Source organism: Barbus barbus (genome assembly GCF_936440315.1).
Source record: "Barbus barbus genome assembly, chromosome: 41".
NCBI lineage: Eukaryota > Metazoa > Chordata > Actinopteri > Cypriniformes > Cyprinidae > Barbus > Barbus barbus.
The window spans coordinates 27477936-27493900 of record NC_136719.1 but is presented as its reverse complement, the minus strand read 5'-3'; the positions used below and the strand labels follow the sequence as shown (position 1 = coordinate 27493900).

General features: G+C 44.4%; 1 protein-coding gene across 4 annotated transcripts in view; it reads right to left on the bottom strand.

The window, feature by feature from the left end:
* Positions 1–14881, bottom strand: part of LOC306860316 (ras GTPase-activating protein-binding protein 2-like) — a 15196-nt gene extending 315 nt beyond the window's left edge. Inside the window, exons 1-14 of one of the 4 annotated variants that reach the window (XR_013783374.1) lie at positions 14719–14881; positions 14338–14577; positions 13747–13828; positions 12231–12404; positions 7637–7721; positions 6801–6915; positions 6499–6715; positions 5422–5511; positions 4695–4764; positions 3224–3274; positions 1826–1951; positions 1629–1747; positions 308–875; positions 1–126 (exon numbers count right to left, since the gene is read on the bottom strand). The exon at positions 1–126 is cut by the window's left edge and continues 159 nt beyond it. Coding sequence is in view for 3 of the 4 variants with exons in the window: in XM_079401952.1 (XP_079258078.1) it covers positions 699–875; positions 1629–1747; positions 1826–1951; positions 3224–3274; positions 4695–4764; positions 5422–5511; positions 6499–6715; positions 6801–6915; positions 7637–7721; positions 12231–12404; positions 13747–13828; positions 14338–14432 (1401 nt within the window). In the remaining variant the exon portion in view is untranslated. Of the gene's footprint in view, positions 945–1628; positions 1748–1825; positions 1952–3223; positions 3275–4694; positions 4765–5421; positions 5512–6498; positions 6716–6800; positions 6916–7636; positions 7722–12230; positions 12405–13746; positions 13829–14337; positions 14578–14718 lie in introns of all 4 variants that reach the window. The other 3 variants (XM_079401952.1, XM_079401951.1, XM_079401953.1) reach the window with 3 other exon arrangements.
* Between the last annotated feature and the right edge of the window lie 1084 nt (positions 14882–15965).

The window sequence follows — 15965 nt, the reverse complement described above, 5'->3', positions numbered from 1 at the left end:
CAGAACAGCCATGCAAAGAAACCAGACCAGAACCAAACCAGCTCACACCTGGAGCAGACACACACACGCTCAGACACACACACACACACACACACGCTCAGACACACACACACACACACACACACGCTCGCTCAGACACACACACACACACACACACACACGCTCAGACACACACACACACACACACACAGACACACACGCTCAGACACACACACGCTCAGACACACACACGCTCAGACACACACACGCTCAGACACACACACGCTCAGACACACACACGCACACACAGACGCTCAGACACACACACACACACAGACACACAGACACACACACGCTCAGACACACACACACACACACACACACGGGCGAGAATAGAGTTAAGGCACCACCACTGTTTTATTTACTAGGAAAATAAATAAGTGTGCACTGAGCACTGCTGGACGAAGCGCTGCCGCTCATCCGTTATAAACGTGAGGAATCAGTTCCATGAGCAAACTCTTCGTGACATTCAGCTTCTGTTCTACAGGAAAAAAGATCACACTGTCCCATTCTTGGCTAAACGGTGAGGAGAGTAAGAGAAAGGAAAGTGCGGCGTGAGTCTGAGAGTCTGTGCCGGCCGGCCACGGTCCAAGAGAGACACGAGAGAGAGAGAGAGAGAGGAAAGCCATGGCAGGAGCAGAGGAGGGTTCGGTCAGAGCTCAGCGGCGAGGGCCAGTGAAGCGGCTCATCCCAGCCCTGGAGGAGGCTCGGCCCCCACTGTTTCCCAGGAGGCCCCGGGGCCCGCGCCGGCCTTCCACCGCTCCTCTGGTCTCCCGCGCCGCTCTGGTCTTTTTCTCCTCCACGTTCAGACGCACCTCCCCGCGGAACATGATGGGCTGCAGGGGACAGGAAAGAGGAAACGCTGACTTCCTGTTCACTTATCAGCCCTTGAAAAGGTGAGTTCACTGAAAAATGCAAATTCTGTCATTAATTTGATTTTTGGGTCAACTATCCCTTTAAATGACAAGCAGCAGCATGTTTAGCACCATCACACCAGCAAGAGTGCCATTTCTCACCACTATCTGCAACATTGCTAATGAGATATTGATTTTATACAAAAGCTCAATAAACAATAATTAATAATGTGTTACATTTTAGGCTCAATATCATCAATATTGACTGTTTTTGCTCAATTTAGTTCCAATTAAAGCCACAGCAGAGCTTCCAGGGTTTTGAGCGAATCGAGTGAGTCAATGATTCAGTGACTCGTTCATAAAGAGAGTCACTTGCTTCATTTCTGAATGAATCGGTCATTTCAATGAATTGGTTGAATGAATGATTCAATGACTCACTTATTAAAACTTGCTGCCACACAGTGGCAATTTAGATTTAATCCTTTAATAAATAATTTCATATTAATTAATTGGAATATCATGTAATTAGGTCAGTGAATGAAGTCAGTTTAGAGTTTAGCTCTGAAGCAGACAGCATATATAGCCTAGGCTTCCAGCTCGAATGGAAATCATCGCGAACCCAGCGCATGTTATATTTCGGTGGCACATGAGGTAATGCAGCACTCTTCAGGAGATCTGGCGCCCAACGAGAAACACATGAGAATCAGACTCTTAACTGTCCAAATCCACACGAACCTTGGCTCCCAGAATGCTCTGCACCGGCTCAGAGTCGTCAAACACCACAAAACCAAAGTTGGGCAGCCTCCCTCCGACCCCTTTGGTGTTGATCCTCATCTCCACCACGTTCCCAAACGCTGATGGAAACAGAGCAGCGTGAAGCGGCAGGCAAACACTCGCCAGGGTCAAAGGTCAAAGGGGGTCAAAGGTCTTACTCATGAAGAAGTCTTTCAGCTCGCCCTCGTCAATGTCATGAGGAAGATTTCCAACAAAAAGCTGATGACTGTCTGGATAACGAACGGACCGGCGGCCCTCCGCATCACCGTCACCGTCACCACGGCCTACACAGACAGACACACACACACACACACACGCGCACACACACACACACACACACACACATATTTCAGTGTCACACACTCAGCGAGGGACTCGCATTCAATGATTCAGTTTATTGAAAAATTCTCTCAGAGACACTCATCTGTGTTTAGTAGGGATGTAACAATATAAATATCTGACAATACGATAATGTCGCGATATGAAGTCCATGATACGATATTTTTTGTGTTTAAAAACAAAAAAGACAAATGAAGAATTGGGAAAAAAATTAAAATTTTGAAAAGTTAAATTATTCTATCTAATGCACTTTGAGAGTTTAAAATTAAGAGCTCCAACCCATGTTCTTAAAGAAAACTTAAGACAGTGAATTGACTTGTAGCTGAACTTTAAAGGAGACTCAAGCCTCGTTTTATTTGTGATATACTGTCTCAGTCTAAATTACATTCACACTGCTGTTTTAGGAAGACAAATAAATTAGAATAGAATAACAACAACAGTAATAGCCATATAATTGCACTGTAACAAATTAAAATGAATATTTCATAGGTATATTAGTTTTGCATCACACTACAGTAGGGAAACTACAAAACATCTTAAATTCTACACTTGAAAAAGATATTTTGAGTTTGGACTGCATTTAATCCGCTAGCTGTCAGTAATTCATGCTGCACTTTAAGCTTTTATTTTGGCGGAAACGGCAGTAGAGCTTTTATTTTGAAGTTAAACTCCAGCTTCAGTGAAAACAGGCACAAAAACACATCTCACTACAAATCTAGTGAAACGCTGTAATCATCTACCGTGAAAATGAAGCAGAACCGGTGGCTGTTGTTCCCAAACGTGTGCTAAACTCACAGCAGTGTAATAAAGGAGTTGATTGCATTCATTCAGTGCGAACAGAGCCGTTCTGAGACGCAGAAAACACCGGATCACCAGCTGATCGTCTGAACCAAGTGTGCTTCGCTTTGAAACAGATTTGATGAAGAGATTATACGGTGTTTTCAGATTGACTTCGTTTGACAGACACTGTGCCAAAGCATAATAGCCCAAAATATAACTTTAAAGACCTAAATATAATAAACTAAATATATTTTAAAAACTAAACTTTTTTTGCCCGGAAGAACTAATCTCTTCATATCGTCATGTGACCCACGATGATATCGAGACAGTTTTCCCTGTGACTACAGATTAGTGTTCTGATGGAGGACACACTTTCACTCACTCTGGTTCCGAATGATGATTCTGAGTCAACAACAGCCACATGACACGAAACTCACCCTTAAAACTGACATACTGTTTCCCACCCGGAGTGTCTGAGCCACGGCCATCTGACAAACAACAACAACAACAACAACAGTCACATGACAGAAACCATTCACACAATCAGCCTGTTATTAATCTGTCTGTGTGCGAGCGAGAGAGTGAGTGTGTGTGTGCGTGAGCGAGAGTGAGTGCGCGTGAGAGTGAGTGTGCCTGAGAGTGTGTGTGCGTGTGCGTGAGAGTGAGTGTGCGTGAGAATGTGTGTGCGTGAGCGAGAGAGTGAGTGTGCGTGTGCGTGAGAGTGAGTGTGCGTGAGAATGTGTGTGCGTGAGCGAGAGAGTGAGTGTGTGTGTGCGTGAGAGTGAGCGAGAGTGAGTGTGCGTGAGAGTGAGTGTGAGTGTGTGTGCGTGAGCGAGTGTGCGTGAGAGTGAGTGTGCCTGAGAGTGTGTGTGCGTGTGCGTGAGAGTGTGTGTGCGTGAGAATGTGTGTGCGTGAGCGAGAGAGTGAGTGTGCGTGAGAGTGTGTGTGCGCGAGCGAGAGAGTGAGTGTGTGTGCGTGAGCGAGAGTGAGTGTGTGTGCGTGAGTGTGTGTGCGCGAGCGAGAGAGTGAGTGTGTGCGTGAGAGTGTGTGCGCGTGAGAGAGTGAGTGAGTGTGTGTGTGCGAGTGCGTGAGTGTGTGTGCGAAAGAGTGAGTGTGTGTGTGCGTGCGTGAGTGTGTGTGCATGAGCGAGAGAGTAAGTGTGTGTGTGCGTGAGAGTGTGTGTGCGAGAGAGTGAGTGTGTGTGTGCGTGAGAGTGTGTGTGCGTGAGCGAGAGAGTGAGTGTGTGTGTGCGTGAGAGTGTGTGTGCGTGAGCGTGTGTGTGCGTGAGCGAGCGAGCGTGTGTGTGAGCGAGCGAGCGTGTGTGTGAGCGTGTGTGTGAGCGAGCGAGCGTGTGTGAGTGTGTGAACGTGAGCGAGCAAGCGTGTGTGTGTGTGCGTGAGTGTGTGAACATGAGAGTGTGTGTGCGTGAGCGAGAGAGTAAGTGTGTGTGTGCGTGAGAGTGTGTGTGCGAGAGAGTGAGTGTGTGTGTGCGAGAGAGTGAGTGTGCGAGAGAGTGAGTGTGTGTGTGCGAGAGAGTGAGTGTGTGTGTGCGTGAGAGTGTGTGTGCGTGAGCGAGAGAGTGAGTGTGTGTGTGCGTGAGAGTGTGTGCGTGAGCGTGTGTGTGCGTGAGCGAGCGAGTGTGTGAGCGAGCGAGCGTGTGTGTGTGTGCGTGAGTGTGTGAACGTGAGCGAGCGAGCGTGTGTGTGTGTGTGCGTGAGTGTGTGAACATGAGAGTGTGTGTGCGTGAGCGAGAGAGTGAGTGTGTGTGTGTGTGTGTGAGAGAGTGTGTGAACGTGAGAGTGTGTGTGCGTGAGCGAGCGAGCGAGCGAGCGTGTGTGTGAGCGAGCGAGCAAGAGAGAGTGAGTGTGTGTGTGCGTGAGCACGCGAGAGAGTGTGTGTGTGTGTGACCTGCTCGTGGTCCTCGTGGAGGGTAGCCTGGTCTCTCGCGCCGCTGATCTCTGGGTAATGACTGACCATCCTGTTTGACAGACAGACAGAGTTAGCACCACAGCGTTTGTCTTCTGTAGAGCTGCTTTACAACTGAAACTTAGTCTGTTTCATATCTGATGAATTTTAAGTCACTATTTAGGACTTAAGAATTTAAGTTTTTTAAATTGGAATAAAATAAACTAAAATAATTTCAAACCACATGAGCCAATATTTTATTCACAATAGAACTTAACATAACATGTTTAAACTGAGAAATTTTACACTTTTATCCACTAAATGAGCTCATTTCAAATTTCAAACATTTCCGGAATTTGGGTTGTAGGACATCCAGTTAAACTACTTGAAAAATGACAAATATTTAATAAGTTGAAAGTCTTTTTTTTGTTTAAGTAACAAATGCTTTTTATAGTTTTGGTTTAAGTAAACTGTAATAACTCTGCTACTGACTAAGTAAGATGACTTTTAAGCAATGGTTCATGCAGAAATTATCGATCTGTCATCACTTCCAAACTTGTGTGACTGACTTCTGTGAAACACAACAGAAGATATTCTGAAGAAAATCAGGACTCCATTGAGTTCCACTGTATGGACAGAAAACACTCAAACTTCCTGAAAGTCTCACACGTCTGAGATGAGTAAGTGATGACAGACTGTCATACCTGTGATGTCACTGTCTGTGCTGTACCTGAACGCTGGCTGCTTTCACCAGGAGAGGAGAGACTCCAGCGCCAGCCGGAGGAAGATTCTTACTGGTCACCAGAGCCCAGGAGAACGCCTGCAGACCATCACATCATCACACACTACATATCAGTCAACACACGGACACACACACTCTCTCTATCAGTCTCTCACACGCACACACTCTCTCACACACGCACTTTCTTTCTCGCACACTCTCACTCTCGCTCGCGCGCACACACACGCACGCACACACACACTCTCTCACACACGCACACTTTCTTTCTCGCACACTCGCGCGCACACACGCGCACACACACACACACTCACACTCTCTCTCTCTCTCTCTCTCTCTCTCTCATGCCCAAACTCTGGAACAATCTACCTAACACTGTTCGGGAAGCAGACACACTCTGTCAGTTTAAATCTAGATTAAAGACCCATCTCTTTAACCTGGCTTACACATAATACACTATCACATTTCTATAATTCAGATCCGTTAAAGGATCGTTAGGCTGCATTAATTAGGTCAACCGGAACCGGGAACACTTCCCAAAACACCTGATGTACTTGTTACATTGTTAGAAGAATGGCATCTACGCTAATATTAGTCTGTTTCTTTCTTATTCCGAGGTCACCGTAGCCACCAGATCCAGACTGTATCCAGATCAGATGGTGGATCAGCACCTAGAGATGACCTCTACAGCAGGACACCTAGATGACCCCAGAGACTGACCCCCAGTGAAGACCCTGTCTCCAAGACGGCCATCGGGACAAGACCACAGGAACCAGATGATCCTTTGCACAATCTGCTGGTTCATCTGGCCAGAGGAGAACTGACCCCCGACTGAGCCTGGTTTCTCCCAAGGTTTTTTCTCCATTCTGTCACCGATGGAGTTTTGGTTCCTCTGGCTTGCTTAGTTGGGGACACTTCATTTCCAGTGATATTGTTGACCTGATTGCACAGACACTATTTAAACTCACTCTCTGGCTCGTGCACACACAGTCTCTCGCGCACACTTTCACACTCTCTCACACACACACGCGCGCGCACAAACACACACTCTCACTCGCGCACACACACCTTGGCCAGTTCTGGGGTTTGAGGGGGCGGAGTCAGAGCGATGCCAGGGGCGGAGCCTCTCTCCTCCTCCGGCAGTTTCTCCTCCTCTGGCTCTGCCTCAGCAACCTGCAGCTCTGCTTCCAGGTTGAGCTCCGCCTCCGTCTCCTGATTGGCCTCAGGTTGGGGCTCTGGCTCCACCTCAGGCACCGCCTCCTCCTGCTGCTCTTCGACTCCATTGCTGAGAACACAAACCAGAGCAGCTGATCACGGTCAGTAAAGCATGTGCAGCATGTAAAGCACATATGCTGATCTGATGCAGGTACCTGACTAGCGGCGCCGGCGGCTCGTAGTAGGTGCTGTTGCTGGGTTGATCCGGAGCTGGGTCAGGGGAAGCGTGAGTCTCCACCTGGTCTTCTTCAACCTCCTCTTCCTCAGACTCTGATCACAGACACACACTTACACTAGTGCCGCAGAGTGTTTACATCTCATTTAAGACCTTTTTTAAGAGCTGCACAAATAAAACTAACACCACAAAGCTCAAAATAAATCAGGAATCTCAAAGCCTTCATTAAACAGACTGCGTCCACATTCGACTACAAAACAGAGTAAAACACCATTTATTCAATATTGACATGTACTGAAACGAAATATCAATAATAACCAAACAGAAATGTATAATGAGGGGCTTTTAATCATAAAGGAGACCAAAATGTATAAGACTCTTATTTTGAAATGTCTCAGGTTTGTTACTTCCAGCTGCTCATTTAGACAGATAATATATGACATAAAATATGCATCTTACATCCATCTACAACAAATTATAATCTAAAAACCATAACCAAAACACCGTTAGTTCATCAGCGGTGCTTCATGTGATATTCACTGATTGTGAGCGGCTCTGAAACGCAATCCTGTTGAACACTGACATGTGCAGCGCTCATTTATTTACTTCAATCAGAGCTTTTAATAATCAGATATCTGTATCACAGAGACTCAGTTTCCCATCCACAAATGTAAGAGCTCATAACTGTAAAGATGGAATGCCTCGGCTCAGACCGCCACAGCTGTAATCATGTACATGCATTAGACCTAAATAACACTTCTGCGTGTAAACATGGCTTACGTGTCACAGGCGGAAACATGTGTTCTGTAGATTTACCTCCCAGCTCAGCCTCAGAGTCTCCAAACACCTCTTCATAGCGGAAGATGTCATTGTGCACATAGAACTTATTGATAGCAGAGCCCTGGCGAAAACACACACACACACACACACACACACACACGGTGTCAGAGAAGTGTTCATTGGGAATGACAGCACGTCTGTCGTCACTAGGGTTGGGTGTCATTTGAATTTGATCATTTCTGATTCTGTTTATCGATTCAGATTATTATCGATTCTATTATCGAAATTCTTTTTTTCAAACATTTAGATGTCAAACATATTTATTCTGTCTTTTTACAAAGCGTTCTGTTGCAGCCGAATAACATGAGCAAAGAGCAGCAGCCTACAGAACACTACAAGAGGAACTTTAGCTTATGGTTTTAACAAAAATACCAGAGCAAAGACAACTAGACTAATATTAATGTAGGATCTGGTCGAAACCAGAACACACACACACAATTTCAGACAACACATTTTTTTAGCGGGGATCAAAGCTTCCCTCACAGCGATCGCTTGCCCTAAATCTTCTAGTCTCAAGAGACCTCTAAAAACCCAGAATATATTTGAGAAGAACATCTGGATGTCTTTAGAGAAGAGAACCTTAAGTGCTTGGCTGGATTTATCATAAATAAAGTCGAACAGGGCAAAGACCTCGGCGTCTGGAAAAAGTTCCAACACAAACCCCCCCGATACTCCCTGACCATTAACGCGGTAATTTAATGATGGTATCGTTGAAGATGATGTTTTTACAATCGACGTCCAACTAAGAAAATCTCCAGATCTTCCCAAAAAGTGACATTATGACCTCGTGTTATCAGCACATTCCAGGAACGAGCCTTTGTTCCCCCTAACAGGCACAGAGAGGCAATGCTTTGCTCAAGTATTTTAAAAGGGACAGATTATACTAGTTTCTGCTATTAAAGCAATATATTCCAAAGCAATATATACAATATATTCACAATATATATTAAGGTTGTTTTCATGACATGTAAAGGCTTGCTGTGTTATTGGAACTTATGATATTGTTGTAATCTTTTGATGCATAATATTCCTGATCACTATTTGTTCAGTTTCACATAATTGGTGATTAGTTAGAATTAAGGATTGTTTCTTCTGAGCTTAATCGCGTAATGGATACAATTGATATATGTTCATTGGCTATGCAAATATCTAAAGTTTGATGTTGAACGAGAGCCGATTTCATCAGCAGTAATATGGTGTGGATGAAAATTGTCTTCTCATTAAGGTATGATTACAATACGAATAGAAATCTGCTATCAATAAGGTCTTCATGTGATAAAATAACTGAACGGATAATGTATGCACAAAAATAGGGGTGGTGATGGCACAGTGGATAAGACACATGCCTTTGGTGTGAGAGACCCGGGTTCGAATCCACTGTGAGACACCAATGTGTCCCTGAGCAAGACACTTAACCCCTAGTTGCTCCAGAGGCGTGCGACCTCTGACATATATAGCAATTGTAAGTCGCTTTGGATAAAAGCGTCAGCTAAATGAAATTAATAAATGTAAAAAAGGGCTGTGCAGGGCGGGGCTCCGCCCCACAGGAAGAATACGATTGGGTCAGTCGCCCGTGGGCAGATCCCATATCGGCCCATTAAAGACAGACACCCAAGTGTTTTCTAAGAAGTCAAAAGTTGGGAGGGAAACTCAACTCGCTCTTCTCTCGGTTTGCTCACGCGCTGCTAAGCGCTTTATGCCACTAACATCACGGCCGAGCATTGCAACAGCGATCAAGTTAAACTTCGAGAGAACTTTAACATCAGAACCGAAGAACTGAATCCAACTTCCTGGGAGCGTCATCAAGTCAGAACGAAGCCGACCAACCACTGAAGAGTATCCTCATGACGACGACCTCCCAAGCCGCCTATCTATTCTTGAACCGGGAAAGAAACTGAACTCAACCGAAAGCAAGGAAAGCAAACAATATTTTCTAAATCTGCTGAAAACTGGTTGTATTTATCGTTTAAGAGTAAAGATAGTGAAATTCCTGCTTGTGAATCCCTCAGGTCGAAGTAAAGCATTCGTGAGAACGAACAGTAGAACCTAGAACTCTTTTCAGATCAAAACCATTCATTGCAATGTGTGTGTGTGTGTTTACGTATTCTGTTTTGTGTCGTTTAGCTTAGTATTGTGTTAGAGTAGTGAAATAAACTTTGATTCTATTAAGAAATCTCATGTCTGTGCTATGTGATTTTTGAAGTCTGAAATGACTTGCCAAAGATCGCGTTTACCTACGCTCATGAATTTAATAACTAACTATTTGGTTTGTTTTATCGTTGGCCGCAAATAAGATAAACAAAATTGTTAAGAGATAACGTGCTGATTTTAATGCTTGCTGGACAGGTCGTTATTAAGGTATCGTTAACAAGGTATAAGTTGGACATTCTGATTAATCTCAATTAATCATATAAATATTGAATCGTAACAGTGATTCCCTAAAAGCTAAAATTAGAATAATGGTTCTAAAGTTTACTACATTAATTTCAAACATTAAACTGTTAAAGATTTAGGCCCTTCAAGGTATCTTGGAGAGGTGAGGTGTCCAATCACAACATCTAGCTACTGGGGTGCCTCAGGGCTCAGTTCTTGGACCACTTCTCTTCTCTGTCTACATGGCATCACTAGGCTCTGTCATTCAGAAACATGGCTTTTCATATCACTGCTATACTGATGACACTCAACTCTCATTCCATCCTGATGATCCGACGATAGCTGCTCGTATCTCAGCGTGTCTAACAGACATTTCTTGCTGGATGAAGGGTCATCACCTTCAACTCAACCTAACCAAGACAGAACTGCTTGTGGTTCCATCAAACCCATCACTTCATCACAATTTCACCATATATATATATATATATATATATATATATATATATATATAGTGGCGGGAGGAGCAAACGACAGACACAGTGGGTGTGGCGTCAGGCTTCGGAGAGGTTTTTATTAAACAAAATAAAAGTGTCCAAATAAACAGGGGGTCTGGTGTCCTCGTCGTGCTGCGGGTTTCGTGAAGGAGAGCAGTGTTCAGAAAGGAAGGGTCCAGGGAAGGGGCGGAGTCCGGTGGCCGCACGCGCTCCCCTCTCAGATCCGGGAGCGAGTGGCGGCGGCTTCTTTCCAGCGGCTTCGTCCTACTCCTTGGACCCCGGCACTTCTGGGGGATTAAACGGCCCGGCATCCTGGCCCGTCAGCCGTCACGGGTGCGGCAGTCTCCCTTCTCGACGCTCCCTTCCTGGACCCACGAGGACACCAGCGTGCATGCACGGGGAAGAGACCGGTCTCCCGAGGAGAGGCGCGCTCGGCATTTAAACAGCGGCGGTGATGAGGCTCTATTCACATCAGGTGCGCCTCATCACACGCCGCCAGCCCTGGCTGTTTCAGCGCCCCTCCTCTCTCACACACCCACTCCCGTCGGGAGCCTGGCGAAGGGCGGCGAATACGGGACGGGGTGGTGATGATAATCAGGGGGGAGGCAGCCGACTCACAATATATATTTAAATAAACACTTTGCTAAGTGTACTGCATTAGGCTAACTGAAACTTGTCACAGCACTTGCATATTATTGCTCTTTTGTTGGTTTTGATTGCTTCTATCGTCCTCATTTGCAAGCATAGTTCTCTTTTCATGAATAAAATATAGATTAATCCTCATTAAAAGTTACAAAAGACATTCAATCAAGATCAGTGAATGATTTTCTTTTATTCTTTGATTAACACAAATGACAGGCAGCACATGTTTATTAGGCTGCTGTCTCTTTAACACTGAATGCACACGGATCTAAAAATACTGTTACATGTACGTTTCCTTTCTCATGTTTACGTTCACTTAAGACAAACATGCCTTTGTTTACAAGGATATACTGAGGTAATTTTGTGCATACTGCTCACAAGATGTGAAAGTCTGTTCTGGCCCGGAACTACCTCTTCTACAGTGAAATGCACAGAACGGTTTGAGAACGGACACAGGTCGGAAACCCACACCGGGACCAGTATTCTCTGTGTTCACGCTTCAGAAGCGTGAAAAACTGTGCGCAAGTTCTTTCCTTCCTGCGCTTAAATGGTTTAAAAATCACATTAAAATGTGAACGCAGGAATTGTTAAACGGAATCTAAATGCATGAGTCTTATTGAATACTCGCTTCTTGGAAATTTGGCACCGGCAAATACACAAAAAAAAAAAAAAAAAAAAAATATATATATATATATATATATTTATTTATTATGTTTGTAAAATGGCACAGCTTTTTAAAATATCTGAAAAAGTACACTTCACATCAGTTCGCATCCATTGAGATGAACTGAAAAATATCACAGATTGTTTGATGGAGAGCAAAACTCTAAAGTACCGAGTCAGAGTGTTCTGTGAGTGAACATATATCTGTGCTAAACTTATACTGAGCCTCCAACACACACTGGTGAGTAAAACCTGAGCATTTATTACCCAGAGGCTAATACTAGACATCATTTAGCCGCCCAGAGTGAAGATTTAGTCATAAGCCAGGGATTTACTCGCACTGTAGATAATACTCGTCTCATGCACACACACACACACACACACACACACACACTCACCTCCGGAGCGAGCACAAAGGTCTGCATGAACCTCCTCATGGGCCGGCCGCTGTTGGACAGCTCGCCCATCACCTGCACCACCACCCCGTCCCCCAGCGTCGCATGAGCGTCCACGTGCCGGATCTTAGTGTGACACTCACTGAACTGCAGAGACATCACCTTCTTATGGATCTCCTGCGCGCGCGCACACACACACACACTCCTGTCAGTCACTGCTGCTGTGTTCAGTGTTCAGACTGTACGAACATGATCTCAGCTATAAGCCACGTCATAATGCAACGTCAGACTAGACATGTGCGTGCGATATATCACCATAACGAACATGCATGATATTGTTATCGCGGACACCTCAAAATACTGTAAATAATGAATTATAAATTATTCCGAATGCATTAAGAATACTTTTCCCATCAACTGGTTAAACACACAACACTGCTGCATCACAGACACATGTGCACTCATGTAAACAAGCGCTGGATGAGAAGCACACACTTTCTGACAGCAGATGGGGCTGAACAGCAGAAATGCAGCGGTTACCCCAGAAACCCTGTAAACACAGCAGCTGCCACTTTATTTCTAAAAAGGATTTAAAGCAATGTAATCAGCGTTGTTTAAGTTCAGGATAAAGCGTGCCCTTTCTAATGAACATAAACAAGGCTGATTACATCGATTACGTTCTGGGCTGCTCTCCTAAATGGCGGAAGACAGTAACTCGGGGAGAAGAATTGTTGAATAAATTGTTATAGTTGTTTTCTTTGCGCACAAATGTATTCTTGTAGCTTCATAAAATTATGACTGAACTCCTGATGACACATGGACTAATTTACCAATGTCCTTACTATGTTTCTGAACCTGGGAACATTTCAGTTGTGTTGCTGTCTACGGAGGATCAGAGAGCTCTCGGATTTCATCAGAAATATCTTAATTTGTGTTCTGAAGATGAACGAAGGTCTTACGGGTTTGGAACGACATGAGGGTGAGTAATTAATGACAGAATTTTCATTTTTGGGTGAATAAATATTTAATAGGCTATTTTCAAAGTTTGTTTTCCATTTTCATCTGCACTAAATCTGCCCTAGATATTGTTTTGATTCTTTGTTTGGTCACACCTTACATTAAGGCACCATTAGTTAAACTGCCAATGAAAAATTCTACTAAACATTCATTAATCGTAATTTCAGTATTTAATAACATGCTGTTAAAATCAAAAGTTGCAAATGTTATTTAATGAACATGAGCTAACATGAACAGTTTTATTTTTCATCAAAGATTAATAACTTCTGTAGCAAATGTAGCTATTGCTCGTGAATGTTGATGCATTAACTAAGGCAAACTAATGAGATCTTATTGTAAAGTGTAACCTATTGGTCTTTATAATTCTTTTGCACTTTAATCTGTGTGATTTTTTTTTACTTTATACATTCTTTGTGACCAACAAGAAAAGACCAACAAGTGGGCGGGCAATATGCTAATGTGATAATAGAGGTTCAACACTGAAGACGGCTGGAGCACTCACCGCCTGACCGAACACAGCCTCCTCCGGCTTCCCGCTGCAGTCCAGACCGCTGTGGACATACGAGGAGCTCCGGCCGTAGAACCTGCACGACACACACACACACACACACACACACAAACACACAGACACACACACACACACAGACAGACACACACACAGACAGACAGACAGACAGACAGACAGACAGACACACACACACACACACACACAGACAGACAGACAGACAGACAGACACACACACACACACACAGACACACACACACACACACACAGACAGACAGACAGACACACACACACACAGACAGACAGACACACACACACACAGACACACACACAGACAGACAGACACACACACACACACACACACACAGACAGACACACACACACAGACACACACACACACACACAGACACACACACACACACACACACACACACACACACACAGACACACACACACACACACACACACACACACACACACACACACACACACACAGACAGACACACACAGACACACACACACACACACACACACACAGTGAGCGGAGAGCATCGCTGACACCTGCTGTTCTGACCGCTCTGAACTCACCTGTGCAGGTAATCCGGTGCTTTATTCAGGAGCGTGTAGTACTGCCGCACAAACTCGCGTCCTACGAGCAGGGGGCTCGGCTTCTCCATCACCATCTCTCTCTCTCTCTCTCTCTCACACACACACACACACTCACTCACTCACTGACACACACACACACTCACTCACTCACTCACTGACACACGAGATGCAGAAACAGATCGTGAGAACTTCAATCAATCTCACATGTATATTTAGACACTGAAAAACACAGAATATGAATGAACAGACAGATAGATAGATATAGAGTGAGGAGAAGCTAGATGTACGTGCACGTGCGCGCAGCAGAGGCACATAGCGCTGGCGCGTGCTTTAGCTTGGGACTAGCGGCGGCTAACTCACCGTCTGTGACAGGAACAGTTAAACACACACTCCACTGCAGCGATCGGCCCGCTCCTCTTTATCCGGTAAAACACGACCCACGGTACCGAGCCAAAATACACACAAACAGACGCATACCTGACGTGCGCGCGTCCGCCGCCCTCACCTCGCGCGCGCTTGTGACGCAGTGGAGCGCGACTTCCACGAACCGAGAAATAAGTATTTTCAGTTTTAATTTCTATTAATACGTGATTAAGAAATTAAATAAAATTTCAGGTAAACTGTGATCTTTGCTGCTGTGTGTACAAACAACCTCCCAAAGCGATTATATCTGAAAATAAATAACATTTCACACAATATCAGAGTGTTTCCTGGAGACATTACTTTAAAAAGCTGCTTTTAAACTCTTATGGCTATTTTATTGATTTAGTTGGACTTGAATGTGCTTGTATATAAATTCGATCTGCTTGAGAACTCCTGTTCAATTCATTTGTCAACAAATGAATGAAAGTCAGAATAAACTAGGCATCTTTACACAGCTGAGTTAAGGCTGCTCTGTGCCTGCTCAAAACTCATGACATGGATTTTTTTTTTTTTATATGGTCCTTGAGCTTTACATACATTGTTAAATGCACAAAATTCACTTTTACATGTCATTTGAACTGAAATGTGTGTCGGCAGTGTGTGTACACGACCACCCTATAATGACAAAAATCCACCAAGTGCTTTTATTTTTTAATCCCCTCAAATCATAAGCACTGTCTCAGATCGATCTGTTCTGAGATTCCTATCAGAATGATGTAGTTCTGCACAGGCCCCGCCCACGATTGTTGATTGACAAGGCCGTCTTAACTTAGACCCGCCCTGAGTGAGCTGAGAGCTGTCCACCATTGGGTCGAGTCCAGTGCAGGGAAGACAAGATGTCTCAGATTAAGTGATTGAAGTGTTTAGTTGTTGGATGTAATAATGAATATAGCAGTCATCATTAACTCCCGACATCTGAGCCGCTGAAGACACAGAGTTACTTTTGCTTTGAAGTGAATGCGCCGATCCCGATCCGCGTGAATGCATCTATGTTCGCATGAATCATTCGTGATCCAGCTTTATCTACAGAAGTGAGTATAAGGATTTTTATGAATCTTTGAAAATCGCCTTTCCTAATAACGAGCTAGTTAGCAAGTTCTGTGGCTAGTTTACCATCTCTCAGAGAACAACTTGTCACCTCAGAGGAGAGAGGGGCGGGGTCAGCAGACCTCATTAGCATTTAA